The following is a 22,649-nucleotide window of genomic DNA, read 5'->3' as shown; positions in this document are numbered from 1 at the left end:
TCTAATGGCCCCACCTTGCCCTCCGCCCTCGCCCACAGGTCCCACACTGCATTCAGAACCGCAGCAGTGGCCAGGTGGATCACTCCTTTCTCCGGTCCCAACTGTTTCGGACAAGACAAAAGATTTAAGAAGCCAACCTTTGACTACCACTTAAAATATTCAACATTACATAAATAGCACTGAAAAAACAAACAACACGTGTATCGAAAATGGGAGTCACAAAAAAGACTCAATGTGAAGAACTAATAGGACAATTTTTAAAAGTGTGTTTAAGAGTTTTAGGTAGACAGGGTTTTAAAATGTCGAAGGACTCCAGGACCTTCAAGAACTATTCCTTTTCACATTTTATTATCTATTGCACGTTATAAATAGCTTTTTCTTGCATGTGAAGAACCCTCTACTTGAAAAGTCTCAGTTCAAGATTGGAAACCCTTTCAAACGGTTTGCAAAGCATTAGTTTGTTACATCTAGCAGCAACAAGTTATGACGGCAGACAATGCAATCAGTCACCAAAAAGGATTTATGTGGCACTTATTTTTTGGATATCAGCATAATATTATTCTGGATGAGGAGACAGAAGCCAGATATCTTCTTAACAGAAGTATTGATGTAGTTAAAAGGAATCCATGACAAGATAAGAGGATGTGAATCACTCTCTCTGTGTTGGAAAAAGCACAACATGGTGCTGTGAGCAAGAAAGATAATGTTATTAGAGGCAAGAAAAAAAAAATCTCATCCAGTGAATACATCAGGTTGAATGGCTCAGTGTTTCCCATATCAGTTTTGATAAGGTCTATCAGTGTTTGTGTGCCTGCTCTTACCCATCTCATCTGACCATCGCTGGTCAGGAGGCGGTAAAACCCACGGAAGTCGCTCACAATCTCCTGCAAGGATTTCCCAACAACCAGTCCTGCCAGGGCGTCCACAGCACGCACCACTGCGGGGTGACAGTTCAAGGCGACAGAGATCAGTCGATCATTACTGACCATGACCACAAGATGGCAGTGCACGGCTCAACTTTGCACACTGGCAAGCGAGAAAAGAAGTGTTAGCTTCAGGTACCGTCGCACACATGACAACATTCCAGATACGTGCGTATAAAATTTCATTATTAAGTAGCATTTTGGCATTATGGCTTTTTTAAGTGTATGTATGTATGTATTATTATTAAGCATTACAATCAATGTAATTTGCAAAAAGTTGTATTTTTACTCCAGGGTCTCGAAATTCGGAGCTTATTAGGAGCACTTGAACGCAGCAGCACATGTTGCAGTGGTTGTGTCGTGAACTTTGAAGACTCGGAAGTGCCTTGGCTACGCTGTGTGTGTGTGTGTGTGTGTGTGTGTGTGTGTGTGTGTGTGTGTGTGTGTGTGTGTGTGTGTGTGTGTTAGAGAGAATCTTACCAATCTCGGTGCCTTTTCCTACAGTGAATGTGAGGCCGAAGCCTTTCAGGCCGCAGTCCGTGTCGATGACCACATATGCGGCTGAATAATCCGGGTCAGTGTGCTGCAGCGCATAAACTTACAGTCAGTTCTCTCCACAATGTAAATGTGAGCGCAGTAAAGTGTATGTGCACAACAGACGGTTCTGCAGAAACTCTCTCACCATCGCATCTGAGCCGTGCTGCTCCAAAGACGTCTGGAATCTCACATCCCTGACGGTCAAACTAATAACTCTCTGCAACATTTTGGCACCGAAGTTTAGTTTGTCTTGTGATTCCGTGGTTCCTTCTCAAGTGACCTGCGAAGCTTGATCCCACCCACCTCATTCTGTCATTGGTTTAAACGTTGCCTACAGGAGGACGCTTAAAGGGACAAATCAAAACATTTCATTTCTTAGAAGAAGAGGGAAAAAAAGGTGTAAAATCACGTGTTTATTGTACAAATTACCCCGGATGAGCCTCCACCCACTCCCTCCCTCCCAAATATAATATGCAATCTTGTCCATTTCATTAATAATAATATAAAATGAAGATTTTATAATATACAAAGCCCTTCTTTACAAGCCCAGTCATCAATTATTCCATTATAGTACTGTCCTGATGAGTCCATACAGGAACAAAATGCAAAGAGTAACTCGCTGTAAAAAAGCATCACTGCTGTACATACGAGAAGACCACGAGAGTCCGAGAGTTCTTCAGCAGTCACATTTCAGAGGACAAGATGGTTGTTTCCAGCTTATTAGGAGGCTCTTTTTTTTTTTTCATGCTCTCTGCCTTCACAAAGTAGTTCTGCAGCCAGTGAAATCCTCCTGCATGCTTGATTGGCAGCAGTTGTGTAGTGTCATCCCAGCTTGGCAAGGGGCCACACGTCTACGAGTTTCATCATTGTTTAACTGTTATTTTGCTGTAAAACCAAACCCAGTGACACATTATACACACATTTCTTTTTTTTCTTTTTTTTTTTTATGTAAGCATGTCTCTGTAGTCATCACAGTGAGATTATACAACCAACTGTTATAAAAGTCTTATCAGAGATTTCTGGACGATGATGGACAGTGAGGAAAGACTTCAAATGAAGCTGTAAAACCATGTCCACATGATATGAATAAATTCTTGCAATAATAAATTCTTAAAAGGAACATAACATTGCTAAAATTGAAAAAGCAGGGAACACAGAGACTTCCTCTAGTCACCCATTTGTAACAAATAAAAAATTGCACTGCAAATGATGATTATGTAAATAAACTGTGTGGGATTTGCTTTTAAATAATCACTGTCAAATGGACTGTGATAATGACCATCAACCCCCTGAGAGCTTCTCCCTATTAGTTTAGCATATTACCTCCGTCAATAATTAATCACTTTGATGCATAATTTACTAATCTACCACAGAGACTACAATTTGGAGAAACATGGAGAGAGAGCTCTCCACATTAAAACACATAAAAGGCCTGCTACTCACAATGATACCTGTGTCTTTTGTGAGGCATCGTCACAGCTTATTTCACAGCAACGCAGTGCTGTGTTCACGAGCCGTGTATGTAAAACATGCTTGAAATGAATATGCCAATGTGTCCATTTCCACAGTCTGCCATTTTGTACACGATGATTAAATCCACATGAAAAAAAAAAAAAAAAATCAGGAATTCACACAGCTAAGACTTGTGTAGTACCATGTGTGAAAACAAAAAAATATGAAAATACTACAAAATGTTGGCGGACACTGGAACGCAGAACCAAAAAAACAAGGATCATCCCGTTTTCCAGTCGACTCTCTATGCAAGTGTGAAGTTTCAGCTCCTGCCCTCTCTCGTCTTTAGACAAGTCTCCTCGTGGGACCGCAGGGTGCCGGCAGGCTATAGGTTCTCTCCGGGCTGATACTGTGGCTCTGTGGCGGTGAAATAGTCCTCCAGGAAAGACTGGAGGTACTCGAAAGTGGGCCTCTCGTCCGGATCCTTCTTCCAGCAGAGCTTCATCATCTCGTGCAGGGACTCGGGGCACCCTTGGGGGCAGGGCATGCGGTAGCCTCGCTCCACCTGCTCCAGCACCTCCCGGTTCACCATACCTGAGCGGGGGGTGGGGGGTGGAGATGGCTGTTAGCGTTTTCAGGTAATCAAAAAAGACTAGAAATGATGTGATGAAAGAAGGAAACTGGGATCATGTTTCTAACTATATATTGTTTACAATTTACCCAAGAGTCTTCATGCAAATGGCTGACATTAATGATGATTTCCTTTATTGATTATTCATTGATACACAGAGAAATGTGGAAGAGTCTCACTTGTGAGAAGCTCAAACCGGGAAATGTTTGATAAATTATTCATTTGCCGTCCTTCTGAGAATTACATGGGAAGATTAATACCACTCTCATGAAGCTACAGGCAGAAGATGGTTAGCTTAGCTTAGCATAAAGACTGGAAACTGGGGGTAATAAACAGCTTACTTAGTTCTGTCCAGTGGGGCAACACAAAGTAACATGTTGTATCATGTTACACTCATTAATCAAACTAAATATGATGTGCAAATTATTGAGCTTTGTGTTGAAGTGCTGGAAAGTAGATTTAGTCTCTTCTGGATGGAGCCGGGTTAGCTGCTTCTCCCTGTTATCAGTCTTTATGCTAATTTATGCTTATTCCTTATAATTCCTTTAATCAACTATCAAAATGGTTGTTTATTATTTGCCGTCAATGGACTAATCTAATTATCTTCTCAGCACTACGTCAGATATAAAGCGGGGCAGTGTGAAAGTAGTGCAGAACACTGCAGGCAACCGCTCCCCAGGGCAGTACCAGTCTGGCAGATGGCTATAAACAAGAGTGGTGTTCAATCTCCTGATCGTTCCCCACCAGATGGTTTCATCTAATCCCAAATATGTGTGTGTGTGTGTGTGTAAAGGTATCAGTGTGTGTGTGTGTGTAGATGTCAGTGTTACCCCTGCAGAGGCATAAACAACCAGCACAGACAATGTCAGACAGGCAGCTTTACTTCATCCTCTGACATTAACAAACACGCCAGCTTGACGTCTACTGACAGACTGAAAGCTGATAACTTCGGCCATGATTCACCGCTCTCTGACACCGTGGTTTTTTTTTTTTTTTTCTTCTTCCTCATCAAGCATATGCATCACCGTGTATGTGTGCCTTGATTGTCATTTACCTGGGTAGGGCACCCTGCCTTTGGTGACGAGCTCGGTGAGTAAGATACCGAAGGACCAGACGTCTGACTTGATGGTGAAGCGGCCGTACAGTGCAGCCTCCGGGGCCGTCCATTTAATAGGAAATTTGGCTCCTTAAGGCGATGGAGGGGAGGGGAGGAGAGGAGAGGAAAAAAAGTGGGGGGGGTCAGATGATCCCACTAGAGGGCGTACGTGTTCATTTCTGGCCTAATTTTACAGGAAACCACAATGACCCACAATTACATCATGAAGACCAGTTTTTCTTTCCCTGTTGATTCCATTATTCTGGTTCGTACAGACAGGCCAATGCACTTCACAGAAAGGTCCTAATATCTCAAAGAATTTAAATCATTTTAATCACCATAGTGCCTATTTAGCAGACCCATTAGCACAGCTTTAGACTCTATAATCTTGTTACAATAGCCTACCTTTGGTCTAACTCTTACTTACGCTATTTCATATTTTTCTGATTTGTATGATTGAATACAGTTTCACAGTTGCTTCTGGTAAAAATTCATAAAAGCAAACTGCTGTCTTGAACCTCTATTGGAAAATATGTTTGCCTCACATTCATGACAAACCCTCCATTGTAGTTAATCGGACAAAGAAGATTCAATTTCAAAGACACAAATCTCAAAGTATGAGCACATAAAAACTAAAATGATCAGCATGCTTAGATACATTTTTTAAGCAATTTGGTGAAGCAGCGCTTTCAGCAGCAGACAAAGCAGAGAGCTGAATCCTCCCAGCGTGTGAAAAGCACAACTAATCAGAGGGAACAGGAGCATCTGGTTTCCACTATTAGCCTAATACACCATGATAGGAGACAATAGGGAGTCGTCCTAGCTGTGAGGTCGCTGCTCTATCATCTCCACCTTGACGCCTCATTCACCTGTGACTCAGACTGTCTGTGTGTGTGTGTGTTTCTGCGTTACAGTGTGTATGCACCGACCTTGTCTGGCTGTGTACTCATTGTCCTCTATCAACCTGGCCAGACCAAAGTCGGCGATCTTGCACGCCAGGTTGTCGCCCACGAGGATATTGGCAGCGCGCAGGTCCCTGTGGATGTAGTTCATCCTCTCGATGAAAGCCATGCCGTCAGCGATCTGAAAACAAAACAATTTGACAGCACTTCACGACTGCCGCGCCAGTAAATAATTTTTAGCTTACACTCTGAACGTCAAGGCCGCCGTCAGACCGTTAAAAGAAGAGTAAAAGTGAAGGAACAAAAGCAAAGCGTACCAAATCTGGGAGAGGAAGACATGTTTACCTGAGGCTGTGGTTCTTTTTTTAAAAATCTGAAGCTTAAAATAGAGCTCTAAACTTAACAGTGTGATTCACTGACACAAATTCTGCACTCGTGCAACAACAACAAAAAAAAAAGGAAAAAAGAAAGTGTGCTTTGTCTCACCTTTGCAGCCATGTCCACCAGCAAGACAAGCTTCAAGAATTTTCCATCACCTTCTTTGAGAAAGTCAAGCAAGCTTCCTATAAAAACAGCAAAAGTGAAAGGTCATGAGGAGGTGCAGCTGATGGGAATGTGAGTGAGCTGCATACCAATACACCGCTGTACGAAACGTTAAATATTTCAATTAAGCCCTGGATCTCTCCAATTAAACTGAATATTACATTAAGCTTGACTGTAATTTGATATGCAATTCATAGTGATATTTAATCAGTATTTCTCATTTAGTGTCTATCAGAGGAAATATTTTCTCTGCATGACGAGCAGCGGAGCTGTGGAAAATCCTAAAGCAGTTGCTCTATGAGATCACAACACACTGAATCAACAAACTGCAGGCATTTAGACACGCATTCACTCACACACACACACACACATACACACACACACACACACACACACACACACGGAGGCATATGTCATAGAGTTAACATTTACACACATAAATCTAATTACTCATAAAACCCTGAAAAAAAAGTGCATTGCAGCTGAAGCTATGAAAGCCTCCCACAAAACTACTGCAGTTTTCAATTAACCATCCCAGTTTCAGACCCCGAGGAACCACAAGGGACTTTCAAGGACTTTCAATCTGTACAGCATATTAATTAAAACCTCCATAAAATTTACATTTTTCCCTTTAAGGAAATGAGCATGCATATATCTGACATCACCGCTGTGCCTGAAAACCGAGGCCGCGTGATCAGTTTTGTGCCTGGAAGGTCTACGGGCTCAGGCTTGATGTTGTTTAGCTTTTTCTTTAAAAATAGACCTCATCTGTGTCATGTAACAGGAAACAGCTGAGTTTTGTTATTCTCCAGGGCTGAAGGTTCATAGAATATCTGTTTTAATTGCTGATCAGATACGCCAGTCTGCACCTTCTTCAACATGTTTTTTGGGATATGTTTCAGGTATCTGTGTTCACCTTTGGCCATGTATTCTGTGACGATGTAGATGGGTTCCTCAGACACCACTGCATAGAGAGGCACCAGTTTGTCGTGTCTGAGCTTCTTCATGATCTGAGCCTCTTGGAGGAAAGCCTCTGGCGACATGGTTCCGGGCTTCAGCGTCTTTATGGCCACCTTAGTGGTGCCATTCCACGTGCCTGCCGAGACAAAGACAGGGAGAGAAAAGCCCAGAGGCCACAGGGGTAATCAGTGTTCTTAATGGGTTGGGAGCGAGACAATATCATTAATTAGCTCTTGTAATTGCCCAGACATGTGCTGTCATGCGTGCACTGCTCGCAAAAATATCCCTGGGATGAGCAGATACAAGCTCGGAGTTCAACCAGGAATGAATAAATTTGGCTGGAGCTGTCCTCCTGACTGAGACGATCTCTGGAGATAAAGAGGACACAACAAACAGAGGAAGCTACTGCAGGAAGTGGATAAGTTTGGACTAAAATAGACACAATAAATATAGTCTTCGGAGTATTTGTGTATGTTTGATTTATGTGCATTGTGTCTGCATTTCCTACATAAATCTGGGCGGATTTTGTATTTCCCAGTCTAGATTATTACCAGTGAATAATAAACAAGTCTATGATGCCAGAAAGCATTTTCTCAACATGTTCCTGTGTGTCTTGTCTGTCTTGCTCTTACCCATCCAGACCTCTCCAAAGCAGCCCTGGCCTAGTTTGAGCTCCAGTCGCAGAGACTCCCGGGGAATCTCCCAGGCATCTTTAGCGAGCCCCTGGGTTTGAGGTTTGACCGTGGGGCAAACTGTGGTTAGCCTGTGGCACAGCCCGTCAGCATGCTCTGTGATAAAAGTGAGACACAGTGATCAAAACGCTACATTACACACACACACACACACACACACACACACACACACACACACACCCACGAGTCTCCAAACCAGTTCGAAACAGCGCTTTAAAGCCAGTCTTTTTCATGCATCGATTCATTCCATGTGATGTTGATGAATTTAGACGCTCTTATGCTAACTGTGATGAAACATAAATGAGATTAAGTGGCTTTTTAACAGACCAAAACCCTCTCCAGAGTCACTCTGAAATGAAGTGGCTTCATAGTGATTTAACCTCAACCCTCCTCAGGCTGAAGACAAGGTGGGAGGCTCAAAATCATAAATGCACAATCAATTGTTATTAAAATTAAAGGCTATTCATCGCCCTTGGAAACACTCTGGGGCCTACTGTAGGCAGCACAGCAAACTGCATGGTGGCACAGAGCAGCGGATGTGACTCAAAGTAATTTTCAGGATAATTCCTGGAGGTGTGATGAGAGATTGTGATGAATAATGAATGAGAGGAGATAGAAAAACAGACTGTGAGTGGGAAGCTTTGCACGCCACATACCTGTATAGTGTTTGACAAGCTTCTGTAGCGTGTCAAACTGTGCTCGTGTAGTGATATAGTATCCCCCGTTGTCAAGCTTGCGGATCTTGTAGTGTTTCACATTGTCTCCTTTGGCCTCATCCCAGTCTCGTATGGAGAGAGAATAAGCACCTGAAGGAGGAAAGAAAAATGTTCTTTATCCAACTCAACACTGTGTCAATGATTTGACTGTGTGGTTAAAAGAGAGCAGAAATCCTGTTTTTCTTTTGGTTTTGCTTGATTTTATGCCTTTAACTTTGTCTGTTGTACACTTAATTCTGCTAGCCAAAAACAAACCAAAAACATTGGTGATACCAGAGTGTTTCATCCAATTTGTCCTGTATTTCTTTTAAAGAAATGGCATTCCCTTCAAACTCAGCTGTTCAATGCTAATTAGCAAATATTAGCATGCTAACACACTGAACTACAATGGTGAACATGCTGAACGTTAAACCTGCTAACATCAGCAAGTTAGCATAGTCATTGTGAGCATGTTAGCATGCTGACATTAGCATTTAACTCAAAGCCCTGCTGTGCCTGAGTACAGCCTCACAGAGCAGCTAGCATTGCTGTTTGCCTTGTTATACACTGCACACACTTCTCTGTCTCTGTTATCCCCTTCTTTAAACTTTTGCACGCTGTAACTTCTGCTTTCAAAATCGCAAAATAAAAAAGTTTGCTTGCTTGCTAGTCTGACTAACCATAGCAGTGCTAGCAACACAATTGTGAGCTCTCTTCATGCTCATTGGGAGCTGAAGTGGGCTTCTTTCTTTAGGTTTAGTGCACTCTTTTAACCTTTGACTTTTTAAGCAAAGAACCAGACATTTTCTGTCGCAGTTGCTCATCTTTTGTAATGATGATTAAATCTAGGAAGCTGTGTATCCATCAAAGCCTTAAACTGCTAGTAGTCTAACATCCAGAAACTGATCAGGACTCAGGATGACAGAAAATATCTTTATAAAGAAGTCAGTATCACCTTTAGTAGTTTCACTTTCCCGCACCAAGAAAGTCCCTCGATGGTTTCCTGTATTCAGCAGCAACCTCTCAGCGTCTTTGCGACCCATTTTACCAAAATACCACCTAGAAAAACACATGAGAGTAAGGTAGCTGCAGATTGCGAAGCTTACTATTGAAAATCAGTAACATACTGTATTTACTACATGTCCTGGCGCAGAACCTCAAAATCACATTATTTCAGGTTGTGAGGCTGTTTATGTTGGACATCTGTGCTTTGATGCAAGCCATGTGAGATGAAATCATGCTAGTGCCATTAGTCTCCTGGTTCAGTTGCTGTAAATGGAGTAATGAGGTTAAAAGCAGCAACAAGGCCTTACTCTTCAGCCTGGATGGAGTCAGCAGGGGCCACATAATTGCTTGGGATGTAGCCTTTCTTTCCTGTGTTGATGGAGCGAGCCTCCCACCAGTCTCCTTCTCTGCAGGAGGACAATGACACAAGAGAGATGAGATGAATGGTTTGTTCATGTAACAGTCGACCAATGACCGGTACCTACATATCCTACTACGATTGATACCAGGGATGAAAATCGGTTAATGGTGGGTTAATAATTTACAAGTCAGCCTTGTATAAAAGTATACACGTGGCTTATGTAAAAGGTTTGACCTTTAAATCTCATCCCAAATTCTCCTCTCAGCTTATTTGTTTTGCTAAGATCTCCAGATTTGATTTGAAAAGTCTTTGAGTCTTTAAAATGCTTTTTTTTTGTACTATCTACATCTACTTTACATTATAATGTTATTACCTAAGGCGACATCTCTGCCTCATCGCTGAGCAGCATCAGGAAACAAGTAGTAATCTAACTCATTCATGGAGGCAGATACACACCGAACAGGTGCAGCTGAGCATTATTGCTCGAAAGAAAGGCATCTCGTAATCACTGCACTACTTGTGCGGAAACATATTCAAATAAATGTTCCATAAACCGAGAGAGAAACTAGAGAGATTCTCACGTATTGTTGATGATCTGGAAGCGATCTCCCTTTTTAAACGTAAGATCATCTGATGTTCTGGCTTCATAGTCGTACAAGGCCACAAAGAATGTAACACCACCTTAAAAACACAAGAACAGACCCACAAATTAATGAATAACTGCACACACAATAGCAGACAATGATGCAAGTACAGGACATTATGGTGCTGTAGAGGAAACAAATCAGGACCCAGCAGGTTTGTTTGTGAGTGACTGTTTAAAGACCAATTTAAGGTGATAAAACTGTCTCACCAGGGTCTGAGAGCTCATACTGTATTGATCTTCTTTGGCTTGCAATTTCATAATATGAGTACTTCTCCTGCATGGAAATATGACTGTGACTAGACTCCAGGAAGACAAGCAATGCCGCTATAAACAGTATATCAAACCAGTTTTTGATAAGATTGTCTCCCTGTCATAATCTCGATCCCATCAGTCACACTTAAGTATTTAGTAAATTATTGGCACAAAAGCTCAAATTAAACACTACGATACATAGTTCAGTAAATTATAGTGTAAGTCTCATCTTTCATTCTGCCTACTGCGCGGCCACACGTCCTGACAGAAGACATTCATATACCCATCACTGACAACAATGCTGTCAATACTAATCCCATTATCTCCTGCAGAAAGCAAAATACCATCCAAATGCCACCTTCACCCCCCTCTGAAAGCAGATAATCCAACATAGGATGATGATTACAACCTAAATCCCACCTAAACAGGAGGGTTCAATCTCAACCTCATCTCTTTGCTCTCCGGATTGCTGTAAGCTGCTCAGACACGTTTATAGTGATCACAGTTGATATCAGGACCTGTGTTAAATCTAACAAGGAAGAGCTGGTTAAAACAACAATGATGATGTGGCATTAGCCGTGACATGGACAGATTAGCAAACTGACCAATCTAAGGTCAGTGTTCAGTATGTTTGCGTGTTTAAGTCCATTTATTCTTTACTTAAAATTACTGTTGACTACTGCCCCAGCATACTGTAGCGATTTTATACATATATAGCGTTTGTTTTCCATTCATTTCACCACAAGGATAAACTTGAATTAACGCCTCGCAGTCGTGTGTATCCACCATCCAGTCCAGTTGCAGTTAATTAGCGTATGAATTCTTGGATTATGGCCAAAAATGTGTTTTTGTGTGGTCACAGTGACCTTGACCTTTAACCTTTGACCACCAAAATCTAATCAATTCATGCCTGAGGTCTATTTGAGTCTATGGTGGATAACCCATCTGCAACAAGTCAAGTCTCCACAACTTAATTTGAATACCATATTAAAAATATCGTATTAAAGATTGAATACCACATGGTATTATGGAAATACTATCACAGAAAGCAGATTGAAGAATAGAAGGATTACGAGTGGTTGTCTGAAAAATAAGAAAAGCACATTCCATAACTAAAACCCGATAGTACAGTTTAAAAGAAGCAATCAGCAGAGAAGAAAATCTGATAAAACATTCAAAAACAGTGGTAATGTTCTTTAACCGTGACATTAAGAGGATAATCCTCTCCATATCAGCGTTGCAGTAACATAAAACACTACTCACTTGAGACAGCACCAGAGAACGAGTTGGACACAGGACCGGAGAAGGAGGACGACATCCCTCCAAAGGGAGTTATGGCAGAAGAGGAGCCACCAAATGGTGTGAGGGTGTGGTTAAAATTTGCAGCCCCGGAGGCAGATGTGGATGAGGGAGGCTGATTCTGCTGTAGCTGGGTGGGATCCGGCCCGTAGTGACCCACGTGAGGCGTGGTGGCGGCGGTGTTGGGGTCTGACACCAGGGAATTGTCTGGCTGATACTTCATTGCAGGACCTTTGTCCTCTTTGCTCTTAATGCAGCCCATCGTCTCGCCCTTCCTGGAAACACAACACAAAGCCTTCACTTTAATGCCAGCAGACTGAAGAATATAAAAACAGAATTCAACTCATCATATGCCTTTATAACGCAAAATAAAGTGACGGGCCGTAGGCGCTGAATCATGCGTTATGAAATGAAGATTTAATAACCTGATACCATGTGAATCATTTTGTTGTTGTTGCAGGCGTTAAGACTATAAGCCATGTGGTAACTGGGACATATGGGTAAATGCTAAATCCGCTTTGAGTCACTCACAAGTCAAACGTGGCCATGCAGATTCAACTGTGTGCATGCAGCGCAAAACACTGGAATAAAAAGCTGATTAACAGTTTATATTGTCGTGATATTACGTCACGAAGAGAGTTCACAGTCACAGGTCCGGGGGGTCAGGGGGCCTCTGTGCCACAACCTTTTCAAAATAACCACAAACAGATGCAAAACTACAAAGAGACTCAAAAACACCTACAGAAGGTTTCAAAACAATTACAAACAGATGCAAAACTACAAAGACACAAAATAACCACAAGGAGATGCAGAATGAGTACACAGAGACTCAAAATGACAACAGGATTCATAATTACCACAAAGAGACTCAAAACAACCACAAACAGATCAAACATGATTATAAAGAGACACAAACAACTACAACACCACTGATGTTGTGGCTCTGAATCTGCCAACAGTTCTGGTTCATCCTTAGTTGTAGTTGTTTTTTTTGTAGTTTGGGTGTCTTACTCCTGTATAGAAGGGGTAAGGGGCCTTTTACTTGTCTGTGACTAGGGGCCCATTGTCTCATAATCCACCCAAGTCTCAACCTGACCACGCTAAAAGATTCAAAACATTGGTGTGTCTCCATCTGCGTGATTGTCATTCCTCCTTCTAACATCATTTGGCCGGAGTCACTGGGGCATTCTTCCGTGAGGTGAAGGCCCAGAAAATGTGGAGACAATCAGACACGCTCGTAAAGAAGTCTGAGCTCGGGGAGATCAAAACAGTTTCATTCGTCAAGAACAGCAGCTACTTAAGGAGTTGGACTCGGATAATTGGCGCTGACACATTCAAATACAGAAAGACAATAGAGGACTGAAGTGAAATAGAAGCTTTTATTCAGAGCAGGGAAGTCGGGTATGAAAGCAGACTAAAACCTGGTGCAACTCAGCTGCATTGTGGCACAGTGGGGAAGCAGCTCACTGAGTTACAGGGTTACAATCACACATCAGTAAAAGAGAAGAGGATCTGCTGGAGCAGTAATACATCTTTCCCTGATTTTGGAACAGTGGCCTTGATGTTGGGAGGTGGGAGGGATTTTTTCCTCATCAGAGAGGGAGGGGCGTAATCGGGAGTTCATCGAGTTCTCCAGCTGAACTGCCAAGGAAATCAAGAAAATGGGGACAAACCACAGAAGCCTTCCAAAGATTTAGAACACTTTGCTCAAATAAAACCGTGCAACCGGTTAAATTGCAGGTTACAGCTCGTGCTGAGCACTAGTCGTATTCTACAAAACCATTTCACGAGCGGTCAGTCACTGGAGATGTGTCAAAATGAAACAGATTCCTTATAAATCACTTCAAAGGAACTCACCAATAAATCTTATCTCACAAGTTGGATCTGGAGCCAATATGTTGAGAATGTTGGCATGGAAAGAAAAACCTCTCAGGTTCCTAGCCAACCTTTCCTTTGACATTGAGACAAAACCAGTGTCGTGGAAAACGGAGGGCTTTACTCAGTAGCTCGGTCGACGATGGCGGGCTTGTATTTCATCATCAGACAGAGGAGAGCCGGGCTCGTCGGGTCAGCAGTGAACTTACCGCGCTATAAAACACTGGCTAGTGTCCCAGGAATAGTTGCACTTTAAACTGAAGACAATTTTCCCTTCCAAAAATGAGACATCAGGCATTTCATAAAAGTGACATCACTCTTCCCAAATCATCACAAATGCACAAATACACATGTGCCCAAAATAATAATGTAAAGAAAAACAATACTTTTACTCATTTACTCTGTAAAAATAACCAAGATTTGCCAGTTAAAGTTTTACTAAGGGCAAGATGTGTCTGCTCTAGTGGCGTGGCTCTAGGGATGGCAATGTCTGTCTGATGATTGGTCCAAGCTGAAATATCACAACAACCGGTGGAGGGATTGCCAGAAATTCTTTAAGCTTCAGATATTCAAGGTCCCTTAGGGATAACCGTATTAACTTTGGTGATCTTCTAACTTTTCATCTAGCATCATTATTGGGTCACAATTTTAATTTGTCCAGTAGTTTGCTTTATGACCAAATACATGCTAAATGAATGGCATTCATCAGTGTCAGCTGGAGTTTGTGTTAAGTCCAAATACGCAAACATTAGCATGCTAACACGTGAAACCAAGATGGTAAACATGGCATACATTATCCCTGCTAAACATCCACATGTTAGCATTGTCAGTGTGAGCATGTTAGCATTGTCAGTGTGAGCATGTTAGCATTGTCAATGTGAGTATGTTAGCATTGTCAATGCTAGTATGTTAGCATTGTCAGTGTGAGCATATTAGCATTGTCAATGTGAGTATGTTAGCATTGTCAGTGTGAGCATGTTAGCATTGTCAGTGTGAGCATGTTAGCATTGTCAGTGTGAGCATGTTAGCATTGTCAATGTTTGTATGTTTGCATTGTCAGTGTGAGCATGTTAGCATTGTCAGTGTGAGCATGTTAGCATTGTCAGTGTGAGCATGTTAGCATTGTCAATGTGAGCATGTTAGCATTGTCAATGTGAGCATGTTAGCATTGTCAGTGTGAGCATGTTAGCATTGTCAGTGTGAGCATGTTAGCATTGTCAGTGTGAGCATGTTAGCATTGTCAGTGTGAGCATGTTAGCATTGTCAGTGTGATCATTCGCTAGGAAGGAGTTATAAGACATTGTATTGATTAAACGAACATTCAGTTAATTAGAAAATTGTTCACAAATTATTAAAGCTGCAGCAGCAGGTGTTACACAGTAAATGCAAGAAAAGAAAGAAAAGCAGTGCATAGCTTATCTCTCAGCAGCGTGTGTGTGTGTGTTCAGACACACCTGTTCCGTCGTCGTATTTCTACCGTCAGTAAAAAGAAATGTGATATATGGTCCACCATCTTTACTGAGCTAAAAAAGCACTCTACTGCATAAATGAAATGAATTCTTCTGATGAAATATTATAAAATGTTAACATTACCTATGAAAAATCATTACTTTTTGTACCCATAAAACACAATATCTATCCTGATTCCTGCCAAATCCAAAGTTATAAGTAGAGAACTGCAGGGCTAAAGAATAATGCATATAAAGTCTCACTAGCAGCTGTGTGGGCATAATATATATATATATATATATATATATATATATATATATATTATATCGTATATATAGACAGAAACAGAGAGAGAGCAAGCTGGTTGAAGGGGGGGGGCACCCAGGCAGACAGTGGCAGCTCTACCAGCTTGAACAAGGAGGATTTACCCTAAGAGGATAATAACAGAACACAAAAAAAACAGGAGTGACCACCAGGGCCTGGAGCTAAAACACCGCTGACCCGCGATTCCAACTGCGCATGGTCATTTTGGCCTGTAGTGACCTTCAATATTTGTCATGTGAAAAGCACAAACAGTGAGCAGACACTCACAGCTGAGAGGGATCTCTGTCGGAGGGCTCTTAAGGACTCTTGGCTGTGATGATACGATGCAGACTGGCTTTTCCCGGAGCCTCTGAATCAGCTCAGCTAGCCGTCTATCAGTGCCATATCGCTTAAATCAGCCAGCCATCACATAATGTGAGACCAAAGGGAGAAGGCAACGACCCCAGATGAGGTGAAAAAAGGATGCAACAAAAATAAAAGGTGTGTTGTGTGGCATTTACCAGCATAAAAGACAAGCAGTCATAATGAAAGTGTCTGGAGAAAAAAAAAAATCCACAATGACATAAAAGATCACACCTTCATCTTAAAGCCAGCCAGACTTTGCTGCAGTGGATCTTAGGTGTCCAAATGTCTCACTGGCTTTTCTATCCAAGCCTCAAAACTAAATCATTCCTGAACAGTGGAGCCATGACACCACAAGGAAAATCTGCCTTGCTGCTATTTATAGTAACTTATTCTAATTGCTGACAACATCCCATCCACTGCCCCAAGGAAGATAACATGACCTACAACAGCACATCGCATGCAAACACAGGACGACTTCTAGTTGCACAAGTTACAGCTACATTATATAGAAACAATGAGAGAGGAAGGTGAAGAGTTGAAATGAGGAAGTTTACATGTCATCACACATGCACAAAATACAAACACATGTTTATTCAGAGGCTCCTTCGTTTATCTGATTTGGACAGATGTGGTGCTATTGTTTTAGTGCTGCAGATAGAGACAAAAAGGGGACAGAGCAAGCCGGACTTTTCAATCAAAGCATTGTAATTTGGTACGGACTGAAATGATTACAGCTGGAGGCAAACATTTTCTCTTTTTTTCAGCCAGCGTGACTGTGAAATTTTTTTGAAATCTTAAAAACAAAGATGTGTATTCTTTTTTGCTAGTATGTGTAAGATGTAGTCAATGCAGACAGAAGTCTTTTCTTGACTGTGAACAACTGTAAAAATGACAAATGAACACTTGTGATAAGGACACAAAAACCTTGGAGTTTTATGTTGCCACAGACTAGACTCTATCTTTGTTTTGTACTCCTCTTCCAGTGAGGTCAGACTGTCCCGTAAGCTACTGTAGAACTGATAGCTGGTGGCGGACTCAGGGTCACACACTGTATTTACATTCACATTTACTCATTTGACAAATGCTTTTATCCAAAGCGACGTACAAGTGAGGGACGACGCTGAAGCTTCAGCGCAGTAGGATACCTTGGTGTAAGTACTACATACTTATCTATTTAATAAGTAAAAGGAGATCACGTATTACAAGAAATACATAATAAACAAAAAACTAACCGTATTTGTTGTCTGCAGGATCCAGATGTTCCCCTGAGGGACCTTGTGACCCTTGACCTCTTGTTCCTACTTGTTTTTGCCTAGAACATACATAGTTTCATGGAGTTTTTTCGAGGCATCCTCTCATGCTCTCACAAGCTCTAGTGTCTTTGTTTGATTTTCACCCATCAACTATATTTATGTAGACTCACATAATCCTGATTTCAGCCAGTGTATACATATATGGAGTGTTTAACAGAGGCTTGGAGAGAGCTTGTGTGTGTAACTAAACTGAAAGCAGACCACACTGAATCAGCTTCCACCATCAGCTGTGGGGAGAAAAAAAACAAACAAAAGACATTTACTATAGCTGTTCAAACCGTCTCTGTGCGTTCCACAGATATGAAATCAACACTTTTCATTTACTTGTGTTACATTTATAATTCGAACCTGCACCCTTCTTATCAGCCGACCCGCCGATGGTTTCCTCCCACCCAGCTCCGATCACAGTGTGAGAATTCCACACAGGCTTCACAAAATGCCGATAAGACGGATGAGGGCTCAGTTTTTTCCTCCCTCACACTCTCTGATAAAGGAGAGTGGTGAAAACGTTTGGGTGCTTTCGGTGGCCGTGGTTCAGAATTTTAAAGAAGGCTGCGGAGACGAAGTTGAGCTGATGAGTAAGGGGAAAGTACAGGATTACTCGAGGGCGGTGCTACCTGCACTCACAATCCTGGTGCACAGAAGAGGAGACAGCTGCAGTTTCACGTCTTTACCAACGCTCGCTTCTGAAGAACACACAATTAGCTGGGTTAAATATCGATCCACTGAAAATCCATCCGTCAGCCACTGTTTCCAGCTTTGCAAATGCGAGGATTTGCTACATTTTCCCGTCTTTTATCATTTTGAATTGAATACGTTTGGCTCATGGGATGTTAGTTGGACTAAACAAGCATTTTGAATGGTTAATCAACAGTTAATGATCAATCAATAATGACTCTATAGCCATACTAGCAACTCTATGAGGCCGTATAGACACAGCGGTGATTCAAGCTAAATGCTAGCATCCGCGTGCTAACATGCTCAGGATGACAAAGCTGCTGCTGCTGGGTCGGTAATGATGATAAAATGATGGAGCGATCGACCGACAGATTGGCATGTATCTCCTCAAATGTGAAGATCAGCTTCTTTTTCTGTGTGATCACTTCAAAGTGAACACTTTGTGGTTTTTTGACTCGTACATGAAAAAAACAAGCACCTTGAAAGGTTAAACGACACTTAATAATCAACAGATGACTCAATAGTGAAAATTATAATCAGGTGAAACCCTACACATTCACTAATTGACTTTTTTAGGTTTCAGCCTAGAAGACATTAAGAAGATGGATGGAAACCAGTGGGTAAAGTTACAAGATGTGATAGTGAAGTACTGTGTGTTATTTTATACATAACTGACTGAACATGTATTTCAGATCCTTCCTTTATAGATTTGAGGCTGTAAAGCTCATTAAAAAATGCAGAGCATGCATTATTAATGAACTAAACTAATGATTCTAAAATATATTTGAGTCTTTTTAGCATCTTACTGGATCAAACAACCTCCGCTCCCCTGTGATGATCTACACTCTTATGAAGTTGACACTTGGCTGGCTGAGAGTCAGACAGACAAGCCGAGAGGAAGTACGATGGTGGAGTTCCTCCATCCATCAGCCAGCGGTCTGAGTGAAACCCTGCCCAGCGTCCCGTTGGACAGCTGTTAGCAGCTGACGCAGCGGCTGCAGACGGGGAGGGTCTCTGGAGCTTTACTGGGCTTCAGATCTGCAACAGATGCTGCCCGCCACCATCCACCACATTCCTCTGATGCCAAAGGGTTAAAACTGGGGTGTGGAGAAATGTTGTGTGACGATATGGATGTAAAGCCTCAGAGCGTCAGAGAAACATCAATAAATGGTTCATAATGAGATTTACACTGTGCTGGGTGTAGAGTCCTGTTACAAGAACTGATCCTGAGGCTTACAAACAAATTGAGGGCAAGAAAAGACTTGATTTGAGAAATACTAAATACAAAATCTCTCTTGGAAATGAATGAGGAGACTTTAAGTGCTTGACTGTTGTTATTCAAAGCTCAGCAGCTTGAATCCACAGCTCTCTTCACCATCAATATTTCAGTCCTGGGGGAAAAGCTGTCGCGTTAATATGATTTAACTTAACTTGACAAGATCATGTGTAAAAAAAACAACAACTCTACACTAAACCTCACTGAACAGCTTTTGGTTGGACACGTGTCAGTTTCTTTTGCTGCCAGACAACAGACATCACACATTTCCCCCCCCCCCCAAAAAAAACTGCTCTTATGGGAATACCTGAAGACTGGCACCTGAGCATCGGGTAAACATGAGCTATTTTGGGAATCAGAGTGTGTCTACAATCATCCATTTGTCAGCACATAACTAGGCTGGGTGTTTGAAGTGTCAACATCTAATAGAGTGACTGTAAGCCCCGTGTGGTAGCCTGGATTAGCCTGTTTTCTCAGGCAAAATCGATTCACTAAAAACTGCTTCTTTTAAGATTTTGCAGTTAGAGGGCAGAGCAAAGGACACAGCTGCCGACTGCCCGCTCGTATCTGGCAACCTCCTACTACTAAACCGCTCTTTAGAGAGCTTCTTCAGCCGTTCCTTTAAATGAGGTAAGACTGGTATCGGATCGTTACTCAGTATCATGAGATTCCCTTAGTGGAGTTTCTGGGAAAGAAAACTGAATCAGTTTATCTGTGTTAGTTGAGCCGTGACGTGCTGCGCTGCACTGTCACGATTAAACAAAGTGCATAAGCTCATAACTTACAACCCCGTGGTGTTTAGCGATACGAACAAGAATTTCAACCTCGCCGGTGTCACGCACAAGTCTTATGAGTTATGTGATTTGTTATGTTATGCTTGGAGTTCTGCTGGATGATTATAAGCAAGCTGTGTTTTATGAATGGAACCTTTTGTGTGGCTGATTTCACTTGTAGAAATTGGGACAGGAGACAAAGCTCTTTGTTTGCGGTGTAATGTAACAAGTTATATCATTTCAGCACTGCAACTGTAGATTTTGGTGTTTTATAAATTCACCTGTAATTTAAAAACCGGCAGAGGCGCAGAGCCATCAGGGAGAGGCTGTATCTTTTACACGACACATTATCCAGTCACTTTAAAGCGCGACAGTCAGTGAGTTCACTCCGAGCCGGCTTTGAAAAACTATGTGGGTAATGAGGACAGTTCTCCAGCCCCTGCCCTCCAAAGTGGAAATGGATCATTGGCACTACAGTAACTGAACAGTACAGCAGCAGCACAGAGTGAAGAACACACAGAAGCGGTGACTCAGCTGTTTAATCACCAAGTTTAAATTCAGACTGTGCAAACTGACAGCATCACCAGGAGGGCCTGAACTTCCTCCTTCCTCCCTCCTCCTCCTCCTCCTCCTCATCAGCCTGATACAGATCTCTGATTAATCTGAATCAACATGAGTCAAACACTGGGGTAGATATTTGCAACAATCAGGTGGCACTTGTGCCTCTTGTGTCTGGGTCTCACTGAAGTCAGCTGGACTTCTAGTTAAAACATTGCGTGGGCAAACATCTGTCAACAGTGCTTGAAAGAGATTAAAACTGAGAACATTCATAAAAATGCCATATTTTAACAATTAAATCAATTTACTCAAAGGAGTTTTAACTTTTATCCTTTTCTTTTACTACCACGATCCTTCATTAACTAGTTAAGCTCCATGTATAAGATACTTAAACCATCTCATATCATATATTTAACGAATTGCTGTAATGATATTTTACTGTAATGCAATGACCTTGTCCTACTTTAAAGTATTTATATGCTATCTGATATGGTTACACTCATATTCCACTGGGACTTTAAGCACATGCTCTGTATCCACTGATATATATATATATATATATATATATATATATATATTCTTTACCTTTATATAAATGGTTTAATGAATTCTCCATAGCTCCTGGCATGCAGGGAACATCGCATTGCAAACTATAGCCTACAGACAGGTATATGTTTGTATTATAATAAGTCAGCTTCATTCCTTTGTTGGTGACAGATCAGACAGGCGAGCAGCTGCTGCGTTTCGGCCCATCCTCATCTGATCCTGCAGCTCTGACAAAGACCAGTTTAATTTGTGCTTTTACCTTCACAGATAATCCGCGACCTTCTCGGGTGTCTTCTCCTTTTTTTTTTCCTTCCCCCTCCTTTGAATCAGATCCGGTGAAAAAAAAAAAATCAAAAAAAAAAAAGGAAATCCGAGTTATTCCAATCGGGACCGAGCTGCCTTCATCCTCACTTCATCCATCCGCCAGAGAAACAACTGTGGTCAGATTTAGTGCTGAAGTTAAATCAAAGCAGCTCAAGTGTCACAGTCTGTGAGGATGGCGGAGCTGGTGGAGCAGTCAGTCATTGTGTTCAGAGCGGAGAGGTCAGAGAGGAGGAAACCAGCAGCAGCATGACAGTGATTCAAAAAAAAAAAAAAAAAAAAGGAAAAAAGTGAGAACCTAAAGTATTCCACCTCTTTGTAGCTTCTACTTCCTACTACTAAACTTGCATCAACCCCCACACAACAACATGGCCGACCCTGCCTGCGGGACTGGAGCCACACAGCTGGAGATACAGACACAGATCCGTCCGGTGCAGCTGATCTGAAAACGGCCGAGGGGGGTGTGGGGGGGGGACGAGGCAGTCACAGAAGCGGGGGGAACCGGCTGGATAGAGAAATGACAAAAAAGAAAAGAAAAGAGGGTACAGCTACAGTCGGATTAGAGGAAGGAGAGCGGACCGGCGAGCGGAGGATGGTTTCATGTACAAAAAGGAGCGTCCTCAGTTTGTACCGATATAAGCCACAAATACGAACCTGTAGCGCCATCTGCTGGTCGTGACGCCGGTACTGCAGCTGCCAGGGCACATCTGCAGCTCAGGGAGGTCTCACTTAACAGGGTGTAGCTGCCGTTACAGCTTTAGTACATCATAACTTCACAGGGATGCAATACACATACCACTGCAAGCATAAGTTGTTATATTAATATTGGCCTTTAGGAATATTACATTTATAGATGCAATAGAATTATAGTAAGATCACTAACGTGTGGCATTATTCACACACATTATTCACTGTGTGTCATTATAGTGATTTTATTTATGTGATTTATGTGGTCGATTGTTTTTATATCAGAAACAAAATCACAGAGAGCATTATAGGATTTATTTAATATATAGATTAGCTAATAGAAATAGTCTACCTCTATCAGCTTTCTCAATTCTTGATTGGTAATTTTATTAATTTCTAGTCATTTTTTGTGTACATTCTTTTAGATATTTTCGGATGATTGTGTTTATTTATTACCAATACTACATACAGTTTTCACGTTTAAAGTGTGTGACTGTTTTGGCTTTGCAA

At 41.8% G+C, this 22,649-nt stretch overlaps 2 protein-coding genes across 2 annotated transcripts in view; both read right to left on the bottom strand.

The window, feature by feature from the left end:
• The window catches only part of LOC111665149 (mitochondrial enolase superfamily member 1-like), a 4,433-nt gene extending 2,596 nt beyond the window's left edge, over positions 1–1,837 (bottom strand). The window contains exons 1-4 of the mRNA XM_087177633.1: positions 1,606–1,837; positions 1,404–1,506; positions 822–937; positions 8–101 (exon numbers count right to left, since the gene is read on the bottom strand). Coding sequence (XP_087033759.1) covers positions 8–101; positions 822–937; positions 1,404–1,506; positions 1,606–1,686 — 394 coding nt within the window. The 5' untranslated portion in view covers positions 1,687–1,837. The remainder of the gene's footprint in view (positions 1–7; positions 102–821; positions 938–1,403; positions 1,507–1,605) is intronic.
• Positions 1,838–1,860: 23 nt separating this feature from the next.
• Positions 1,861–22,036, bottom strand: LOC111665161 (tyrosine-protein kinase yes-like). Its single transcript, XM_023420044.2, has 12 exons — positions 21,391–22,036; positions 11,959–12,269; positions 10,379–10,478; positions 9,745–9,843; positions 9,387–9,490; positions 8,393–8,542; positions 7,677–7,832; positions 7,001–7,180; positions 6,028–6,104; positions 5,569–5,722; positions 4,598–4,729; positions 1,861–3,506 (listed from the first exon to the last, which is right to left on the bottom strand). Exons 2-12 carry the CDS (start codon positions 12,254–12,256, stop codon positions 3,298–3,300), a joined length of 1,659 nt encoding a protein of 552 aa, XP_023275812.1. The 5' UTR covers positions 12,257–12,269; positions 21,391–22,036; the 3' UTR covers positions 1,861–3,297.
• Positions 22,037–22,649: the final 613 nt, after the last annotated feature.

The sequence above is a fragment of the Seriola lalandi genome, unplaced genomic scaffold (genome assembly GCF_002814215.2).
Source record: "Seriola lalandi dorsalis isolate HSWRI2012SDOR001 ecotype SW California unplaced genomic scaffold, Sedor1 jcf7180002054616, whole genome shotgun sequence".
Lineage (NCBI taxonomy): Eukaryota > Metazoa > Chordata > Actinopteri > Carangiformes > Carangidae > Seriola > Seriola lalandi.
Note: the sequence above shows the minus strand (reverse complement) of the source record. Positions and strands in the feature narration are given on the sequence as shown.